We start from the raw sequence: 20,244 nt of genomic DNA, 5'->3' as shown, positions 1-20,244 counted from the left end.
CCGGGCAAGGCTGTGTCGACCGGTCCGTATGGTAAGCCGCGGTCGGGACGCGTTCCGTTAGGTACTTTGTACCGTATATACACCAATTATACATTAGTGGTTACCGGAAGCCGCCCGTACCTTACCTGTAATCGCCGAATGAGGTCCGAGCAAAAGACAGAAAAAGAGGAGTCGAAGTCTTATCAGAATGGCGGGATCGGCCTCCGATAACTAACTTGACTGACGGGGATCGTGTCTCAACATCCCCTCTCTTGGCTTGACTCATGCTTATTCCTATCTCTTTATCTTCATGTCTGGGTGCTTGCTTATAAGCCTGTCGATGCCATTGGAGTCTTTTGCGAACCATTTTACCAAGAATATCTAATCCATTGCCGAACGCAAGATGGCGAACAACCGCATTGTTATCCTGGGGTAAGAACTACTTCCCCGCAAGCTCACATGTCGCGTATGCTGATTTCGAGAATCACCAGGGCTGGAGTCTCCGGTCTCACCACCGCATATCTGCTGTCCCAAGATGCCTCTAACAGCATTACTGTTCTAGCCAAGCACATGCCCGGTGACTACGACATCGAATATACTTCTCCCTGGGCTGGCGCCAACTATCTTCCGTATGTCCTCCAAGGGTAGGCCCTCAGCTGTGCATCTCACTACCTGTATCAAAGACTAATGCAAGAGCTTCTCATCTCAAAGTGTGGGCAAGGCGGGAAGCGATCATGAGCGATGGGAACGAAACACCTGGCCCACCCTGAGGGAGCTCACGAAGAACCATCCCGAAGCGGGCATCCATTTCCAAGGTACGCTGCAAGCCTCTCATCAGAGAACTCTACTAAGCATACCCCATCAGAAACCATTGTTTACAACCGTACAAAGGATCAGGGATCAGCAACCGGAGAATGGTTCTCTGAATTGGTGCAGAAAGACCCATGGTATATGGAAGTTGTTCCTGACGTGAGTAAACACATGTACTCACTATCACCAAACACTCTCCTAACATCATCAAGTTCCAAGATATCCCCGCCGACCAGCTAGCCCCCGGCATCGACAACGCATCCAAATTTACATCAGTGTGCATCAACACCGCCGTCTACCTACCCTGGCTAGTCGGCCAATGCCGGAAAAACGGCGTCGTCTTCAAACGAGCCGTTCTCAAGCACGTAGCAGATGCAGCAAATGGCCACCACACCGGCCAAAAGGCCGATGTGGTCGTCAATTGCACCGGACTCTCGTCCAAGAAGTTGGGCGGTGTGCTCGATGACAAGCTCTACCCTGCACGCGGCCAGATTGTCGTCGTGCGTAATGACCCTGGTAAGATGGTGTCTATTTCCGGCACTGACGACGGCGAGGATGAGGTCGTTTACATGATGACCCGTGCAGCGGGTGGTGGAACTGTCATTGGAGGTTCGTATCAAAAGAACCAGTGGGATCCGCTACCTGATCCCAACTTGGCTGTTCGAATCATGAAGCGGGCAATAGCTCTATGCCCGGAGCTGGTCGAGAAGGGGCAGGGTATCGAAGGTCTGGATATCATCAGACATGGCGTTGGATTGCGCCCCCTCCGTGAGGGCGGGCCGCGTATTGAAGCGGAAAAGGTCGATGGTGTGTCCGTTGTGCATAACTATGGTCATGGTGGCTTTGGATATCAGGCGTCATTTGGATGTGCGGAGGATGCTGTGAAGCTGGTCCAGGAAACGTTGCGCCGCAAGGATAAAGCGAAGCTGTAGACTCAGACATAGCCATTTAATCCTGGGGCAGACTATAAAGTTTGGCACGTTAACCTTAAAAAGCATAGTTCTTTCGCTCTGGTTACTGGTACGTTACATGCAAGAACTGTTTCAATTCCAGCCATGAATGACGGGCATAGCGTCTGAATTCATCATGACGCCATAGCCGCGGAGAAGCCCATTTACTATCTACCCCAGACAACTTATCAATCAAAACTTTCTACTACAACAACTCACGGGAACTCAACTCAATTGCTCCAAAATATTATACTTCTCATTGTAATATACGCCGATTCCATCTCGTTCTCATTTGAGCAGCTTCTCGCCAAGATGAAGTACAAATCGCCCCAGGTAGAAAGCGAAACCGACGCAGCTGATGCCCCCAAGCGCAAGCTCGATCAGCGAGACCCTGGTGTCGACACCGGTGAAGGAAGTCTCGAGGTAGAGAAAGAGCAGCCGCCTACCAAAGCGTCCAAGTCAGCTGCAAACACTGCCGAAGAAAATGACTTGATCCAGGAGGACTCCGGGTATAAGGACGAAGACTTCGAGGAGGAGGACGAGGAAGACAATGAAGAATTCGATGAAGAGGAAGAATACAATGAGGCAGATGACGAGAACGTCGACCTCGTGCAAGAACAAGGTGGTGAAGAGGAACAAGATGGGTACGCAGAAGGCGAGGAAGAGAACGAAGAAGCAGCAGAAAGTGCATCGAACAAGCCCAAACTGCAAAAGGTTGTCAAGGAATTCGGTCGCCCGCCCTTGTATGGCACCGAAATCGCAGAGAAAGGTCTGGAGAGCTCTCCGGACACTCTACTGGCTATGGTTATGGACGCGATGCTGAAGTCGCGCCCCATCTCGCATGACCTGACACAGCGTGCAGTCAATAAGCTTATCGAGGTCGGGTATCATGATATACGGAAATTAGGGGAGAGCAGCTGGGAGGAGAGAACAATGGTTCTCAAGGACGGGGGATATAATCGCTACCGGGAGCAAGGTGCAACGAATCTAGGCGATTTGGCAGAATTCGTCAATGAGAAGTACGGTACGTGTGTTTCACTGCAGAAATGCGTCATGTAAGATTTTGGCCGGTGACTGACTGCATATTGCAGATGGTGATCTTAACAATCTCCTGAAGAAAGCCCATAACGACCGAGACGAAACGAGAAAGTTGATCAAGGAGATCAAAGGACTAGGCGACCTGGGCGTAGACCTCTTTTTCAACAATGCCCAGGCTGTGTGGCCTTCCCTTGCACCTTTCATTGATGGGCGCAGTCTGGAAACTGCTGATAATGTCGGTCTTGGTACGGATTTGGACGCTATCTACGCCGATTTAGGACGCGACTCCATGAATATGAGTCGACTAGCCAATGGATTGTCGGCTGTAAGACTGGAGAAGAGGCAAGGTGATCTCATGGCGATCTAAAGGCTAGTGTAGGGCTTTCTGGCACCGTTACATGTTGGGAGTCTGTCAGGCATCTGTTCGAAGCAAAGTATGCCCGTCAACAGCTGTCATACCTTGACATCGTAGCTGCCTGTCAGATATGACGTATGAGTGGCCCTTGTGATCAATGAGTCTGCACATATCTTTCTGATACAATGGGGATAAACAAAAAAATAGTACAAGATTCGTCGAGTGCAGCTAGCCCCTTCCCCTGACCTCGATGCCGCATAAAAGCTCCTTTGTAGAATTGTTATCCTCGCACATCCAGAAATAGTAGCTGAAATGGGTCTTTCATCTCGCGTATTTGCGGGCGCTCCGGAGACGAGACTTGCTGAGTCATCTACTCAGCGGCTTGGCAGACCCGCTGCTTGCGACAGCGCGACAACTGATGCTTGAGCCTCTCCATCTCCTTGATTTCCCTTCCGCCCTCTTCCTTCCAACTCGTATTTGTCAAAGAAGCTTGGCTTCCAAGGTGAGCTTCCATCCCCTGGCTGCGTTATTATGCTGCCCACAATCCCTTGGAGTGGCCATCACTCGCGCGACCATAGCTGACGTAGCTGTTATGGCTGGCCTGCCGGAGCCCAATCCGGCGTTGGTCTCATCCTGTTGAATGAACCGGCTAACGCAGTTGGCCTACAGAATTTCTCCCCTCTCTACCCGTTCCGATACTCAATCTTCGTCATTGAACGCCCTATCTATATTTCGACGACCGGCATATTAGCAGGAAGAGCTCTTTAGGCCTCAACGTTTGCCAAAATGGATCTTTCTAACATCTTGTACGTCGACGATGGCTTTGCATCGCATATGGTTTTGGTGAAATGTGCTCTAACGTCAACAACCGCAGTCGAATTGTTAACATCGCCGTCGGTGTTGTGATGGTTCTCGGTGGTATCTCGCAGTTCTTCCCTCCGTCTATGAGCTCCATCATCGTCGGCATCTACGTGATTCTCTTTGGTCTCAGTAAGTCTCGGATCAGGCAGCAGTATAGCGCATCTGACAGCATACTTACACCATGGCCTTAGTTGTTGGTGGATTGGAATTCCTGCCCAACGTTCCCGATTACGTTTACCGCTACGCGTCCTTCCTTTTCTCTTTCCTGGGACGTGGTGCTTGTAAGTCACACTATCCGTGATCGCCGTAGATCCCTGCTAATGAGTTGCCCACTTGCGTAGTCTACATCTTCGTTGGATGTATCCTGCTGCACGATCACGTTTTGCGGTACATTGCCGGCTCCATCATCGGATTCATCGGCCTGGGCTACCTTGCCCTGGAGTTCATTCCCTCCATCGAGCCCCCTTCCAACATGCGTGAGAACGACCAGGGTTGGGGCGCCGAGCAGGTCTAAACGCGGTGTGAAATCTGTTCTTTGTTAACGGAGTGATGGTGTATGACGCATAATCCTTTGTGTTTTCAGAGTCGGTTATCGTCTGCGATCCCTCTCGCTGACAAGTACATGCCACCGTGACTGCAAACGAGGCGTTCGAAGCACGAGTGAGAGTCAGGGAAAGCGAAAATAACTCTTATGCGATGTTTAATGATCGACGAGCGCGATGATTGATTCTCAGCGATGATTTGACGTGATGGTGGTTGCAAGGACAAAAGGATCAGGTTTGGGCCGGGTTTTCCGGCCAGAAGATGACACCGAATCATTCTACATCACGTTATCTTTTTTTTCTTTCCTCAAATGGTGGATGTTTGCATTGGAGAATTCTTAAGGTCTAGGCTGTCCTGTGGGGCCAGTGGTCCGTTCGTACCGGATGGCGCTGTTTCATGCCCATTAGTTTTGTATAATAAGTAGTAGATGATATATAATAAATCCTAAGCCGAATTCTGACGTGGACTCGCCAGTCCAGATATGGCCGGGTGGCGTGATAACCCCTAGTAAGTTAGTAGATGGGGAGTTTAGACGAACATCACACCACATGAATCGCCTATCATGGCCAAGCACTACAGTATACAAACTGAGTACTAGTTAGCGATGCTACAGCACCACAACAGCGGCGTCCCGCCGTCTTAAGCTACCCATGTGGGACAAGGAAACACATGGACTCGTCTTCTCCGACGACAGCCACCACGGACAGTCCCATGCTAAGCATGTGTGGGTAGAGTTATCTGATCCGGCTTGCCGCTCAGGCAACATGCAACTACTCGAACTAGCTCGATCAAGTTCAGAACTAAGCCATCCCCATCCCACGCCCCCACACGTAGAAAGCAGACCAAGGGGGGGGGCGTGGGCTTCAAACAACTCAAAGATCGCCTCGGGCTAACCTGCTCCATAGGAACGTTTGACACCAACAAGCACGAGCGGCCGGTTCGGTATGATCTTCCGGTCCCAGAACTCGGAGATGGCGATACCCCAGCTCGGAGATAAGTGTTACAGAGGGGCCTTCTTCACCCTATCCAGGTCGACTGATTATCAAGATGGGACCGTTGTGTGTTCGTTCCGGATGCGGTAAACTTCTGCGCCGTCCCACTCGAGTCACGGGGCTATGTTTTCGGCTTTTTCTTTTCACAGTTGTTGAGGACACGGCTTTCCCCATCCTCTTGTGGAATATTCTGTTGAAATCAGATAAAAATTTTCTTCTCGTCGACTTATCGATGCATATCAACGATCGAGGAACGAAAAGCCCACCTGTCGTATGCCTCACCCAATACCAACTAGTCTAGACCAGACACTAGACAGTAGAACCTCACAACAGAGCGAGCCTATCACTGCAGCTGTCGTTGCCCCCTTCTCCCCCATCCTCCACTATTTCACCACGCAAGATCAACCTAATCGTAGCGTAAAACCGTTACTCCCGAGCCCGACTCCCGAGCCCGACTCCCGAGCCCTAGTCAAAATCCGCGCGCGCGCGCCTCGTTGAAGAATTCCCGTCCAAAGCTATAACCGCCAAGCCCCTTGCCAAGCCGCGCCAAGAAATCGATATCGACTTATCAATCAACGGATCGATCCAGAATCAGCCTCACCTTGCGAGAATGGGGGGCCCGAGTTATTTGCTCGCTCGCTCTTTCCTTCTTTTTCAACTCAAAAGCAACAACCGACAAAGTGATATTCGTGTACATCCTAGTAGGCGACACGCTCAGACGACGGATGAACCAGACGAGTAATATTCATTTCCGACCATATCCGGGGGGATTTTCATTTTTGATTTACGTACGCAGGGCAAAACTAACTCGACGATGATTTTCCTAATTCGTTGTGTAAACTATTTATGTATGTATGTATGTATGTGTGTATGTGATGACGACCATCACATACACCACATACACATACACTTATGCAGCATTAATTAGATACCCTCCCAAGTTCCCCAACAAGTTATTCCCGGAGTTGCGGAACTTCCGCGCGTTGGAACCCCCGAGTCGGTGTAGGGCGGCAAATTAAAATCCGCGTTGATGAGGGGGTGGGCAAAAGAAAGAAAAAGGGTGTGTCGAAAGCTAAATCGACGCAGGTTGCCGATTTTAGCGTTATCGGTTAGGAACTTTACCGGTACAGGTAAGTGAGTAAGTAAGCCTGGTAGGTAGGTAGGTACTAGGTAGTAGCGTAGTAGTCTGCTGAGATCATATCATATCCATCTCACATCATATCATATCATATCATATCGTATCCATTTTTGTGCCGGGCTGGAGGGGGCAGAGAGGAGAGGGGGGTGTGTGGTCAGGTTATCGGGGTCATACATCACGCCACGATCGACTTAGGGGGTGGTGGTGGGCTACTACGTACCTACGTTCTTAGTGGCGCTTGATTAAGTTGATCCAGTTGGTTGGTTTGATTCGACTGATTGATTGATTGATTACTTGGTTTACGGGCTAGAGTTGATGCATGGTTAGATAGGTCGGATGAGTCGGCTGGGCTTGGTTGATTGATTGAATGATTGATTGATTGTAACTAACAGTCCCACGGAGTACTCCGTACGGAGGAATGGAGATGGATTTCTAGAATGGCTTACTTCTCCGTAGAACGGTCAGAAATAAATTATTTCCGAAAGTTGAGAGACAAAATAAGCGAACGTTTCGATAAGGAGGTCGGCGTTTGGGATGGATACTTTCGGCCCCCCCTCTTTTGCCTCTCAACTTCAGTATCCAATCATCCAACCATCCCATTATTGTGAATGTTACCTATCAGATCCATCCGGTGGGCATGCTTAGAAGAGTGGGAACAGGGAGAGAAGAAAAAAAGAGGAGGCGTGTCAGAGTGTCAAAAAGTCAGACGCAGCTGCACCTTGCGCCTTGCGCCTTGTGCAGCCAGTGTCGGAAGGTTATGAAAAGTCTAGAAGATGATGGTTTACACGCCAGGGCGAATCGGCAATCCGGAAGGGGAAAATAAAGAGAGGTACTTTGTTGGTCTTGTTGTTGCTGTCAGTTCTTGGGTGGATAAGAATCCAATCACATGAGCGAGATAGATCAAAACCGGGCTCTTTCGTCAGCCCGCCCGTCGGAGAGATAACAACCTGTTCCGGTGTGCTTAGGCAGTAGCCTTACGGGCTTCCACATTGTCCCAAATAGGGACCAGTGGGGACTCTTCGGGCTCATCTTATGCAGTCTGGTTACCTAGTCCAACAGCTAGCACCACTAGGGCGGTGCTTCGTTATGGCCGACTACCGAACGAAAGAGTGCATAGTGTGACCGTCGGAGCGGAGCATGGAAGCTCGGGATATCGTGATAGAATCTCCGAAGCAGCCAATGTGGTTGCCTAGAATGCCGCTGACTGAAGCGCCAGGATTTGGTTCGCCAATGATAGGCTGATGAATAACGCTTATTCGTGAACGGACACGCTACGGATGATTTGGGAAGGCGCAGTGCCCCTTAGACCCAGTCGACTAAACCAGAATAGGAAGCGGTGGAGCCCGGGAGATTCGATCTGGGGAGGCCGTAGGCAAATGGGATGGGAATTGGCCAGCAAAGAGGGCAAGAAAAAAAAGGGTGAGGGAACTGCGCGACCGAGCTCTCACGCGCAAAAATTCTGTCCACACCCTTCCTTAGCGGATGGAAAATTAGAAGATAAACGAAGTTTAGAGACTTTCAGACTTTTATTGTGTCAAACTATCGGTTTGAACCTACAGATTGCAGAGTAGGAAAAAGCAAAACCCTGACGAGAAGAAGAAAGAGGAATAGCCCCCGGTCGTAGATCCCCCTGGGAGATCGATAACAGAGAGGGCTGCCTGATAAGCAAAAAGACCATACTGCTGGGAGAAGTTGACAGACCGACAGAGCACGCGAAGAAGCGAAGGGAGCGAAAAAAAGAAAAAATCGAATTTAAAAATACCCAAAAAGAAAAGGCAGAGAGACATCCCAAAAAAGATAAAAAACGAGAGCGCATTAAAAATAGTTGAGTGAAAAAAAAACAGTTGGTAAGTAATCTGGTACTTTCTATTTGCCCGTCTCATGACAGAACCGTCCGAAAAAGGTCTGGCCCGTGGTTATCTGGTCACCCTCACCTTCATCATCATCATCATCACCACCACCACCACCACCACCATCCATTTCCATACTTACCCACTTCCTGCCTCTATTATCAATCTCTTCCTCGGCTCTCTCGCCTTCCTGCTCATTCACCACCACTCCCTCCATCATCCACTCAGCCCCCCCTAATCCTCTCCCTTTCTTTTTCTTCCATCCCCCTTTCATCATCATCTTCCACTACTCTTTCAACACCCCTCATTCATATCTGATCCGACATTCCATCCGTCTTGTTTGATCGTCCTGTTACCGCCGATCTTTCTTGTCCTGTCGCCGCTGTCCTCCCCTCCCACCAAACAACGATCGATCTATCATCCCGTTTCTCCAGACCGTTCTCTTTCTCTCTCCCTCTGTCTCTGTCTCTGTCTCTCGAGCCTCCTCTATTCCCGTACTTTTCCCCTTTGCCTCCCACCCCCAATCTATTTGAGATCGGCCCTTTTCTTTTTTTTGATCTCTCGTTCCTTTTTTTAAACCCTTTCCTCACCTGTTCATCCGCACCCAGTACTCCGGGGCACACTATCCGTTACGACAGGATCGCCACTCACACCATCCCGTCCTGGATTGGCCAACATACGAGCGTTTCGTGGCAGATCTGTTGTCCCCATCAATACAGTTTGACTGCTGCTTACTTGATCTTTGCCTTTTAACTTTACGATCGCTCAACTTTTCCGAGAACCCCCTATCTCTGCCTAGTACGCTTAGGTCACCGTCAGGGATCAGTGTTCTGTCGTCTCTCCGGCTCCGCCTGGTTGGCTCTGGGAGTTTCACTAGCTGCAGTTACCTGCCTCTCAGTCAGGCTGTCGCTAGACTTTTCTTTTCTTTTTTCTCCCTTCCCCCTGCACTGTCATCTTGACCGACTTTTGACTTTGTGATACGATACATTACTTTGCCCCCCCGACTGTGGTGCGACATCTTCTTTCACGACAAAGCCTTCTCCTTATTTCGACCACGCTCTCATCTTGAGTGACTCGCTCTACTCTCACAGGTTGCCTTGATCTGGGGACCTTGTCGCTGGGAGATAGAGAAGGAAAGCGAATATCTTCTGCGGGCGTTTTTTCGTTGGCAATGCTGGCATCAATCCCCCAGATGGAGACGGTGCGATCGCTCCCTCGAAATCGGGATATGGTTGCGCGGCATCCATCGGCGGAAGACTTGGACGCTGCCCAGCAGCTGATCTCATCTGCTCAGGCTGGTCGAGAACACCTTGTGGACCGTTCCCGTGACGATGATGTGGCTCGAGGCTACGATACCTACGATGCCTACGAGAGAAAACATACACCTACCTACGATGCTGAACGGCCTACACTGCCGTCGACCGAATCCGCTTCGAACCCACTCGCAGAAAGGACATCACCCAAGTCTCAGAAGGACACTTCCTTTCTAGGACATTCCTGCAGGTGAGTTTTCCTGGGCTCTCTTAGTTTGTTACCTGGGCGGTACTGACTTCCTTGGTAACACTTAGTAACTGTGGAACGAAAAGCACTCCGCTATGGCGACGATCACCGACCGGAGCGATGATTTGCAATGCCTGTGGTCTGTATTTGAAGGCACGGAATGTTGCCCGGCCCACAAAGCGGAATCGTATACAGTCCAGCACGGAACCCGTCCAACCCCAACCGACACAGCAACAGCCACCATCGATAGCACCCCAGCATGAGGCACACACCCATAGCGAAGGAGGCTGTCATGGCTCCAAAGGATCTTGCCCAGGTGGGGGCAACTGTAACGGCACAGGGGGTGCTGAGGGGTGTGACGGGTGCCCAGCTTACAACAACCGCGTGTACAAGTCCTCTGCCCGAGGGACTGTGCCGGTGCACGCTTGGGGTCGACCCGCCAATCCAGATAGCGAAAAGCCTCTGCCACCACAGGAACCGGACGTACCCGGAAAAAGTGGTGCGTCGGCCGAGGGAAACATGTTGGTATCGTGTCAGAATTGTGGAACTACTGTGACCCCGCTCTGGCGACGAGACGAGAATGGTCATCCGATCTGCAATGCGTGTGGTATGTTCCTTTGCCTTATCTCGGGAATCAAAACGAGCCCTGAAGCGGCTAACATCCTTTTAGGTCTATATTACAAGCTCCACGGGTGCTATCGCCCCACCACAATGAAGAAGACCATAATCAAGCGGCGAAAACGCGTTGTGCCGGCGCTGCGGGAACACTCCCCGACTGCTGCCACGCAGTCGTCGAATGGCTCTTCTGCGTCGCCAGAGGCCTCCCCAGCGACGTTGGCTCGCGTCCACGACGATCACTACCGCTACTACAGCTCTGAGCCGGTGGATCACTATGGACCGATGTCCGGAGACAGGATTTCACCGGCCGCGCCCAAGCAATTTGGCTTTGCACCCCCGCCTGTCGATTTTACCGGATTTAGTTCCGGCCCCGTCTCCTTACCGCACCATCCCCCGCCACCAAGATTGTTAGAGCCGGATCGCATCAACGCCCCAAGCCACTCTCCGGTGTCTCAGTTTGGTCGACGGTCTCTTTCGCCAAATCCCTCGGGTAATCCGAAGAAACGCACCCTTGCAGAAACCGCGTCATCAGCAGAAGCGTTGTCTATCCCGACCACTTTGGAAAACGGGTCCAACCAACTTCCTCCGATCATGTCTTCCGTCAATCCTTCCCCTCCTGCCCGCCTCAGTTCTATCTCTTCTCTCCTCAACCCCAACAGCCATGACGAATCGCGCCTAGATCCCTCACTCGCTGCCCTCAGCCGCCAGCACCATCCATCTCACCAAGCTTCTCCTCTTGCGCCCCCTCCCTCACAGTTGCTGCCCGGTGTGTCGGAGTTCGACAACATCAGGGAAGAGCGTCGCTTAAAGTTGCAACGAGAAGCGGAAGAGATGAGAGAGATGCTGCGAGCAAAGGAGCGAGAGCTAGCGGAACTAGGACAACAATGATCATGGATCCAATTGTCCAAGGACTGTGTATGCTGCTATTGCTCTCTACCTTTACTCTTTCACCAATCACATATTTGGCGCAGACTTTTTCTGACGAGATACCATTTGCAACACGATGAGTTTCACGGAACTTGTGCACTATTAAGGGAAAAAAAAGTTCTCTACATTTCATTTATTTTACTTGGGATTAATTTGTTTGAAGCGCTGGCGGGATAAGCGATTACAAAAGAAAGACACTCCGGAGGCTGGTTTTGTTACACTTTTATTTTCTCTTCTTCTCTCACTCTCCCCTTCACCTTGTTTCAATCTGTACCGGCGGACGGACGTGTGGACAAGGCTATTAATCACGGGATAACCGGGTGTGAGATGACTGTGTTCGTAAGGTCATGGAATAACTGAATAGATTTCGGTAATATGGGACTTATCAAGATCATATGATGGCTGTTATTGATCTAAAGTAGACTAGTTAATTAAGATCTTTGACTGATCGAGCCCGTAGCGACCGATTGATTATCTTGAAACCCCATCAATTTGATTAAATCAGTTTTTTATCTCTCAACCATAGATTGACTGATTGATAAGCTTAACTGCCAGATTTCCTTTTCACTAGATCGGATCGGCCCGACCTCGGCCTTTCCAGTACTCAAAAATCTCTCCTACAGCTAAGAGCATTATTCTCATGTAATTGTTATTATATCATCGCAAGTCCTCTAGTTCAGTCTAATACATTTTACCCCTCACTGCAAGGGATTTGATTTGATTTGATTTGATCTTCGGCGTTTACTTTTTATTTTTATTTTTTTTTTATTTTTTATTTTTTCTTTCTCTTTCGTTACGAAAACGAAAACAAAAACAAGTCGATCGCTGTTTTGTCACACTGCTAACTGTAAATTATTTACACGTATGGAAAAAGAAGCTGCTGTTTGGGAGTAATCTGGTAGGACGACATTTCGTTAAACTGATATATGTTGGTGAGTTGTGCGTCATTCGTTGGTTGGATTTTCATAGATAGTAAAATAACTACTACGTAGTTCTATAGGTAAATAATACTCACTAACTATCTACCTAACCTGTTTTGTGTGTATTTTCTCTTCTTCCTGCCCCTTTTCTTACCGGTAGTAGATTGTAGATTATACGTCCGGGTTTTCCGGTCTGGTCTGGAGAGATAATTAAGTGGAACAAGAATACGGCTGATCAGTTTACTACTACTGCCACCACCACTACTGCATCTTTTACGTTGTGTTATGTATTACCCTACTGCCTCGGCTAATTTCGGAGGATCATCGCTTATTATGATCATCAGAGTTTCTGGTTCATGAATATGGGCTGGATGGTAGTAAAGCTTGGGTATGTGTGTGTGTGTCTGCTAAGGGAGATCTTTTATTCTTGATAATGATTGTAGCTGGATTGAAAGTGATGGAAATGGGACTTGATAAGTATGTATGCTATAGACGTTTATCTCGATGGATTGATTTGTGCTGATTAGTGGTTGATAATGAGTGTTAGCGGGGTGATGTTAATATGTTTCGAGAAGAGATTCCTGCTGTATCGGTCTATAACAGCATTATCTATCTATCTACTGTCCTGCAAAGGAGGGGTACAAGAGAAAGAAGAGGGAGTGTTGTTTGTGAGGGGGTGTTGTTCTAGATCTGGCGAATGTCACTACTAATTAAGATATGGTGTGATGTGATGCGATTGATAAGATTAAGATTAGGGGGAGGGGGAGGAGGGGGTGGGAGAGATTCTGACAGTGTGAGAATTATTAATATTAGATTTGGGTGGGTAGTAGATAAATACTCCGTAGGGGGGCGGGTTTCTATTTATCCGGGACACTAGGTTGGTCAGTTCTAGTGGTGTTTGATTTTTTATTGTCTGTATATCTATCTATCTTGCTAGTTACCGGTTTTCGCCGTCTACTATCTATTAGTGTCTGTTGTACAGAGAGATTATTTGAGGAGCTCGTTAGATGAGCGAAAGAAGGAGGAAATGAATGTACATAGAACCGAGAAACAGAAAAGGGGGTTTAACTTGTAGCATGGTCGTAAAGTCGTCGATGATTAGACATCCGGAGAATGGGAAGAATGTACACGAAGGGGGATCGGTAGGTAAGTAGGTATGCATGCGTGAAACAAAGTGCAGGTGTGGGATATCAGGATCAAAGAGTATATGAAAAAGAAGGGGTAATGTTGAAGATGCAGCGTCATATATCATGCATCGTGGTATCAGAAGAAAGTAAGTTCGTGAATATATGGGAAGTAATGAGTGTGTGCGAAATCGAGAAAGGTCAGAGACAAAATGATCATTAGACATCCACAACTAGTCGACGCTGACTGGTCGACTCGTCGTTGTTTCTCGATGTCTCCTGAATCATTGTCGTCGTGGTGACTGCGATTCCGTCTAGCGCGCCATCGTGGCTCGCTTCACCGGACTTGACGTCGATGGTGTACATGCCGTAGTCACGGTCTTGAGAGTAAAGCTCGACCTTTTGCCGGTGCGAGCGCGCGGTCATCCGAGTGGCGGTCATGCGACTGGCTGACATGGTGGGGTTGCGGGTGTAGCGATTGTAGCTGTTGGTCGAAAGGAAGCGAGGGAAGAGGCGGCTGACGATCGGACGAAGGAATGGTAGGCATGCGCAGATGATGGCGACATTGCATTCTGCAGCGGTCCAATAGGCAGCGCCGACGTTGCTGTCTGATTCGTTTGTCAGTTTGAATCCCAGAATAAGAGACGCGGCGGAAGAGTACATACAAGAGGTGTCGGTGCTCTGAGCTACGCTTCGTAGACTGGATAGACGGAGGATACTTGTGATCACGACCCTGGAGCATGGTGATTAGCATGCATTGGACAGATTGGCGATCGCCATGACTTACAGTCCACCGACAGCAAAGACACCCATAAGGGCCAATTTCTGCATGCGTGGAAGTTGTAATTGCGACAGAAGAGGCATCGGCAGGATTAACAGGGTCGTGTCCGTAGCGATGTTCATTGATGCGTTGAAGAACCAGACTGCCTCGAAACTGAGGCAGTAGCCGGAGATGTTGCGGTCCCAGAATTTGGCCACTGGTACACAGTTCAAGAAACCACTGACTACTGCCCATGTTCCGTAAGTAGCCACAATACCAAACACGATCCAGCAGGCAAGCCGGAAGCGACGGTCGGGAAAGATCCGAAGATACTGGAAAAGAATGGAAAATTTGGTAAAGATCAAGCTTGCGTTATAGAAGGGGATAGCAGCCCAGAGTCGCTTCATGACAGAGAGGATCAGTATAGGTTTAGAGACTGAGTAGTATCGGGAAGTGTTACCTTTAATTGTTCTTTCACAACAACGTCGGACAAATCGTCGTCATGTTTTCCGAGTCCAAAATGTACCTCTGTAGCATGTAAGAGAGATATTTCAGGTGGCTGGCGGATTGCCACAACTTACCAGCAGCAACAAGACCAAGATAAGTGCAAGCTAACACCTACATGCAACCAATGTCAATATAAGCCACTTGACCAGCAAGCATCCAAACCCCCTATCCAGGATACGTACCAAAGAAATGAGAATCGTATAATCTTCACGACCAGTCAATTTCATTATCCCGATTCGCGCATACATTCGCATAGCGACGATGACGATTGAGATTGCGGTAAGCACGGCTGTCACTACCAGGGCTCGCTGTCCGCGAGCTGTACCATCATCCGTAGTCCGGGGAAGCAGCATGCTTCCCATCATTTCGTCCAGCATGGCAAAGGAGTGGGCCAGTTGAGCAGATAAGTGTTGCACAAAAGAGCGTGTGATTTGTGATGTAAAGCGATGAAGCGTAGGTTGTTGTTATTGCATTGGTTTGCGGTCAATAGATCGATCTGCGTAGATGTACAGTCTCCAGGTTCTTAAACCTAGAGGCCGAAACGTGTCTTACCACATGGGTCGAATATGCACCGACAAGCTTTCGAGAAGGGAATGTGTGGGCTAACGCCAGCTCTTGAAGTAGGGTTGCTTTTTAAGATCCTGCACCGGGGTAAAAGAGGGAAAAGAAAAGTATCGGGGGTCCTGCTTTTAACAGTTCAGCGAATTAAGCCCGAATACCCCCCGCAATAGCTCAAAGTTTGATAGTAGTTAATAGCGTGCGAAGGCCGCTAGACTGCTGGGGAGCCCTGGATGGAGAGTCATAGCATACGTAGTAGACAATTTCAGCTCGGTGTTGCCCGGCACAGTGTGGCTACATGACCCGGACTCCTTCCAAATTGCAGTAATGATCTATGGCACTAAGCTGTCGGTCTCCACTGGTGTCGTGGGCAGACGGCAGAGTGGATGCGCTTGTAAGGGAGACATTAGTCAATCAAGACGGCGGCCTGTAGAGCGAGACCCAGAATGGCACCCAACGCCCTGTCACTGGAGTCTCTCTCCGATGGTCGATCCATGGGACGCCACAATGGTGTCTTGAGAACTTCCCTCCTGGAGTATAGTGCTTTTTTCGACTTGGCTGGTACGGACTCGGCAATATCCCTCGTACGGTACCGTTGATTCGGTTAGATTGGCTCCACCAAGAAGAGGGAAGTTCAAAACACAAAGTGCCCGTTTCAACCTTCTGGCTCGTGTATCCCCAGCTCATCTTGTGCCCCTGACGTGACCGCAAGCAAAGTCCCCAGGATGCTACAAAATAAGACCAGGATCAATAGCCACATGGAGAAAGCCGGGTGGCTTTCTCAATCTGGCCTAGATGTTGAAGAATGTTCTTCCACGGGTTTCAAATTGATGGGACTCGGCCACGACCGTGCTGGGGTGGATAGTGTCGGTGGAGGCACACAATCCTAAAGCGGCATAGAAGTCTTCTGGCACTAGGTAGACTAAAAGGTGTATGGCACGTTTTCGAGCACTCATTCGCTCGTCCATGTCATTCTATCCTGCGAATAGGTCAGGATAAGAAATGATCTGCCCTTCAGCGTGGCGGTGGGTCACCAAGCGAGGAGAAACACGAGATCTCTAGTCCAATGCCTTGCATGAACTAGTTCCTTTCTGGGAGCCTGGGTTCTGGCTAACACTGGCAATTCAGGGTATGTCCAAGGCAACGAGGACATGAGGAGCATGCATAGCAGGGCAAAAGATGGCCATCACCAGACCCCGATTAGCGGAAGACCCCGGATGGCTCCTCCCCAACAAGGTTTCGCGCCTCGATAAAAGCTAAACCTGCATATTAAGATTGTGGGCTGTCGTAAAGAAGGTCAACAACAGTTCGCACAATCAGCTTCGCTGTGGAGCAGATATTCTCTTAGCGTTCGCCAGCTTCTTACATTTATCCTCTGCGTTCACCCGTTCCGGTCAAACGTGGACAACAGCAACCATGGTTTCTTACTTATCGTTCATCACTGGTCGGAAAATTCCTAAAACGATAGATCGCTTATCTGCGCAGTGATTGATCGGCATATTTGGGGAAGACTTTGACGTAGGCTCGAGTGCTCGATAGGCAGCGTGTCCGCGCTTCGTGCTATTGTCCACGCAGGTCCCTGTCTCCTCGCAACCTTGGGCGGCAAGCGACAACTACTAGTAGTCATAGTCTTCTATTTCCGTTTTCCTCACCTGTAACTGTCGATCATATCAATCCAGAGAGCACACCATGGCCGAAGTTTGACCGGGTAAGGATTTGAAATTGCATAATTTGCCTGGACACTAAGTGCTGTGCCACCTGTTCATAAATGGAAGAAACACTGAAACCGCGAATGCCCAGGACAAAGGCAGACGATATTAACTACTATTCCACATGGTAGCGTGTATTGTGGGCGGGGATATTGTTTGCTTCGCATGACTCGTGCCCCCAGGGACCATACGAGTCCAGGTCGCAAGCCAGCAGCCGTTGCCAGGCTTGGCTGCATCAAAGCTGTGGACTCCGAGCTTGCATGTGGAGAATGCTGTACAACCCTCGCATCGAGTCTGCATGGAACAGGGGCGTGCTTTCCATTGTTGCTCCTCGTGGCTTGATAATTCAAATGACATACATGATTCCGGGGGAATGGAACCCGAAGGAAGACTCGGGGTTCGATTGTCTTACGGCTGTTGCAAATTCTCATCCCAATTCAGCGATGCAGCTGCGAGAATGTGGCTAGGATCATCAATAGACGATGGGTCCCTCATGCAGGTCCAAAGGGCATGGGGAGGACGAGGCTGGATAGCGCGGCGCTATTGCTGCGCCGGGTAAGCTCTAAGCGGCAAAGGATGTCCACTACCAGCCAGTTGGTAGAGCGCCACCATTGAATAGTAAACAGAAACGCAGCAGAGACCTTTTACGGAAGTTCGGGGAAGCTGCCCGACGTTCTATTTGCATTTCATGCCATGCAACCCGATGACTAAATGCCTTTTGGTTCTGAAGCTTGGTCTCGATAGCTGAGTATTTGTCTTTGAGCCTATGCTTGGTGGCGTCTCGTTCATTGGTGCCAACTAATGGGTGGATAAGTCCCCACCATGGTCCTCTGAAGGCACCATCCCATGCGAAGCTCCAGATGTCACAAAAGGGGCAATTCTCAGTTGCACGATAGATACCATGGGGTACGTGCAACGGGGTAGGTTGCAAATGACGTGCAAATCCAATGCTTTGGAGTGAAGGCTGTAGTCAAGGTGCGAAGATCGACGGACGAGGGAGGTGTCAACAGTGGAATAGACCTGTGTCAAATGTCAATAATGTCAATTTGGCCCACGAAAATAGCCCGTCGAACTTTCCTGGACCATGAGGCCTTTCTCATTGGCACAGATGTCTCGACTCTGGGGCTCTGGAGGAGTGTCAAAAGCTAGCGATGATCGTCGGCCGGAGAGGGAAAAGGGAAAGGAGGCACCGAAGCGGTCAAAGAGCGAGTGACCAGCCACTATCCCTGACGATCCACTGCCCCCAACTCCATCCCAAAGCAATTGCCAGAACTTTGACAAGGAGATACTAAAACCATTTCAATAGTTACCTTCTTCAGATGACGGACTGTCCAAGCCAGGCCCTCAGGACTTTTTTTAAACACTGCACGAGCATCGGAATCACTTCCGGGCTCAAAGTCTACCTGCATGGCTCAAGAATAGTCCAGAATTCCTTGATTCTTCGACCCCAACCTTAATCTCCTATAAATTAGACATTTCTGTTTACAAATCACGATTCCTCCAATAGGGCTGAGGATCCCAAAGACTACTTACCACGTCGGACCTGATTACCTGGTGTTAACCTGTTAACCATCATGAGTTCCGAATCCCGCAGTCAACGCCCCTTCGGAACGCCGGCCATTCGCCGAAAAAGGAATACACTCCACAGTTGACTTCGGTTTTCGGGCTTTAGACTTGCTGGCTTGGTACCCGTGATTAATGTCCTACTTTATGCTCGCAAATTCTGTTACCTCATAACATTGTTGTTCCTATTCTTCGTGCTAAACGTGGCTTGGTAGATACCGTCTTACTTCAATCCTACTGATGTGAAATCCACGAATATCGAGGGGTCAATGTTAGATCAACCAAAGTGTCCGGCATCTCATACGCGCGCAACAACTAGAGAGCGTGCCTATCGTGCCCGAGCACATGATCTTAAGGTTGAACACCGGGATGACGATCTCTTCGCTTGGAGTTTGCAGATCCCTGAAGTCCGTGGTTCGTTCAAACTAGGCTGTCTTGTCTTTCATCATAGTGGATGCACTGGATGGACTGTACGAACGCGGCCTGAACTCTTGAGCTCTTTGCTAGCACGTTCGGTAACAAACGATCGCCAGCACCAGACCAATACTGGAAACTCGCACATCAAAGTATCCGAAAGAAGATCTTCTTTATCATATGCCCAGGGGCTTTTTATAGCTGTCGCCTCGCACTGATCCTCTCATGTCGCAATTATCAAGGCGAATAGATAGCTTGCCTCACGGACCCGTGGTTTTGTGCCTTCTGGCGTCGTCTTTATTGAAGTTAATGCAATAACTCCGAATCCAACAGACCCAACAGGTAATTATGTCCGATTTTTGTCTTTGTAGTTAATTTTCGCAGACAGGTAGCATAAATCTTGATCCAGCCCAATAGGCTAGTTCTGCATAGTCATGCACAGCTATTTACCTAGATATGCATGGAAGCCTTGGCGTGTTCTGCGTTCTGTAAAGCAAAGCCCGCTCTTCGGGGAGTTTGGTTTCGTGGCCGCTCATTGCGCAGGCCATAAGACTATCTCGTGGTCATCAGATCGCTAAAAGGTCAAAGTCGCTAAGAGGTCAAGGTCGCTAAGAGGTCAAGGTCACTAAGAGGTCAAGATCGCGAATGAACTGCCTTCCCCATCATCGTGACATGAATTGCCATATTCATGTCGATTCATCAACAGGAACGCTGTGGAAAATGGATTTAATTTCTCTTTCTTCGAAGATTTCCCGCTGTTAAGCTATCGCTAACTGAAACAATACGTCCGTGTCGTATGAGGGTATCTGCCAATAACGGACATTCCCACACTGGCGCCAGTAACAGAAGGAAAAATATATGCGATAGTTATATAGATTGTTCTGCGAAGATCATGTGCGGCGGTCTATCAGCAGTGTCAGTTTGAATCTTTGCATGAGTGCGGATGATCAATGCTTTCGTCGGGCCTAGCCAACCATACAAGATGGTATGCTTGGATGAGGAAAGCTCTGTTTAAGCACAAACATGACATCCTCTGCTAATGGCCTTGAAAATTGTCTCTGTATGACTTGTTATCCCGTGGTGTTTCCGGCAATCGGAAAACGAGCGAGTTCACTCAACGGGTGAGTC

At 49.2% G+C, this 20,244-nt stretch overlaps 5 protein-coding genes across 5 annotated transcripts; 4 read left to right on the top strand and 1 right to left on the bottom strand.

Moving 5' to 3' along the window:
- Window positions 1–382: 382 nt before the first annotated feature.
- AKAW2_20429A (FAD-dependent oxidoreductase) lies at window positions 383–1,721 on the top strand (the record flags this gene model as incomplete). Its single annotated transcript, XM_041685141.1, has 5 exons — window positions 383–411; window positions 471–608; window positions 691–794; window positions 845–948; window positions 1,002–1,721. The coding sequence occupies 5 exons, from the start codon at window positions 383–385 to the stop codon at window positions 1,719–1,721; spliced, it is 1,095 nt and encodes a 364-aa protein (XP_041539255.1).
- Window positions 1,722–2,051: 330 nt separating this feature from the next.
- AKAW2_20428A (uncharacterized protein) lies at window positions 2,052–3,144 on the top strand (the record flags this gene model as incomplete). Its single annotated transcript, XM_041685140.1, has 2 exons — window positions 2,052–2,763; window positions 2,831–3,144. 2 exons carry the CDS (start codon window positions 2,052–2,054, stop codon window positions 3,142–3,144), a joined length of 1,026 nt encoding a protein of 341 aa, XP_041539254.1.
- A 774-nt stretch (window positions 3,145–3,918) lies between these two features.
- Window positions 3,919–4,507, top strand: TVP15 (TVP15 family protein; the record flags this gene model as incomplete). The annotated part of the gene is made up of 4 exons (XM_041685139.1): window positions 3,919–3,938; window positions 4,007–4,122; window positions 4,185–4,274; window positions 4,335–4,507. 4 exons carry the CDS (start codon window positions 3,919–3,921, stop codon window positions 4,505–4,507), a joined length of 399 nt encoding a protein of 132 aa, XP_041539253.1.
- A 5,180-nt stretch (window positions 4,508–9,687) lies between these two features.
- On the top strand, window positions 9,688–11,522 carry sreA (siderophore transcription factor SreA; the record flags this gene model as incomplete). Its single annotated transcript, XM_041685138.1, has 2 exons — window positions 9,688–10,019; window positions 10,085–11,522. The coding sequence occupies 2 exons, from the start codon at window positions 9,688–9,690 to the stop codon at window positions 11,520–11,522; spliced, it is 1,770 nt and encodes a 589-aa protein (XP_041539252.1).
- A 2,302-nt stretch (window positions 11,523–13,824) lies between these two features.
- AKAW2_20425S (PTH11-like integral membrane protein) lies at window positions 13,825–15,249 on the bottom strand (the record flags this gene model as incomplete). Its single annotated transcript, XM_041685137.1, has 6 exons — window positions 13,825–14,213; window positions 14,271–14,338; window positions 14,393–14,766; window positions 14,826–14,893; window positions 14,947–14,983; window positions 15,055–15,249. 6 exons carry the CDS (start codon window positions 15,247–15,249, stop codon window positions 13,825–13,827), a joined length of 1,131 nt encoding a protein of 376 aa, XP_041539251.1.
- Window positions 15,250–20,244: the final 4,995 nt, after the last annotated feature.

Source organism: Aspergillus luchuensis, chromosome 2 (assembly GCF_016861625.1).
Source record: "Aspergillus luchuensis IFO 4308 DNA, chromosome 2, nearly complete sequence".
NCBI lineage: Eukaryota > Fungi > Ascomycota > Eurotiomycetes > Eurotiales > Aspergillaceae > Aspergillus > Aspergillus luchuensis.
This window is presented reverse-complemented; position numbering and strand designations above follow the sequence as displayed.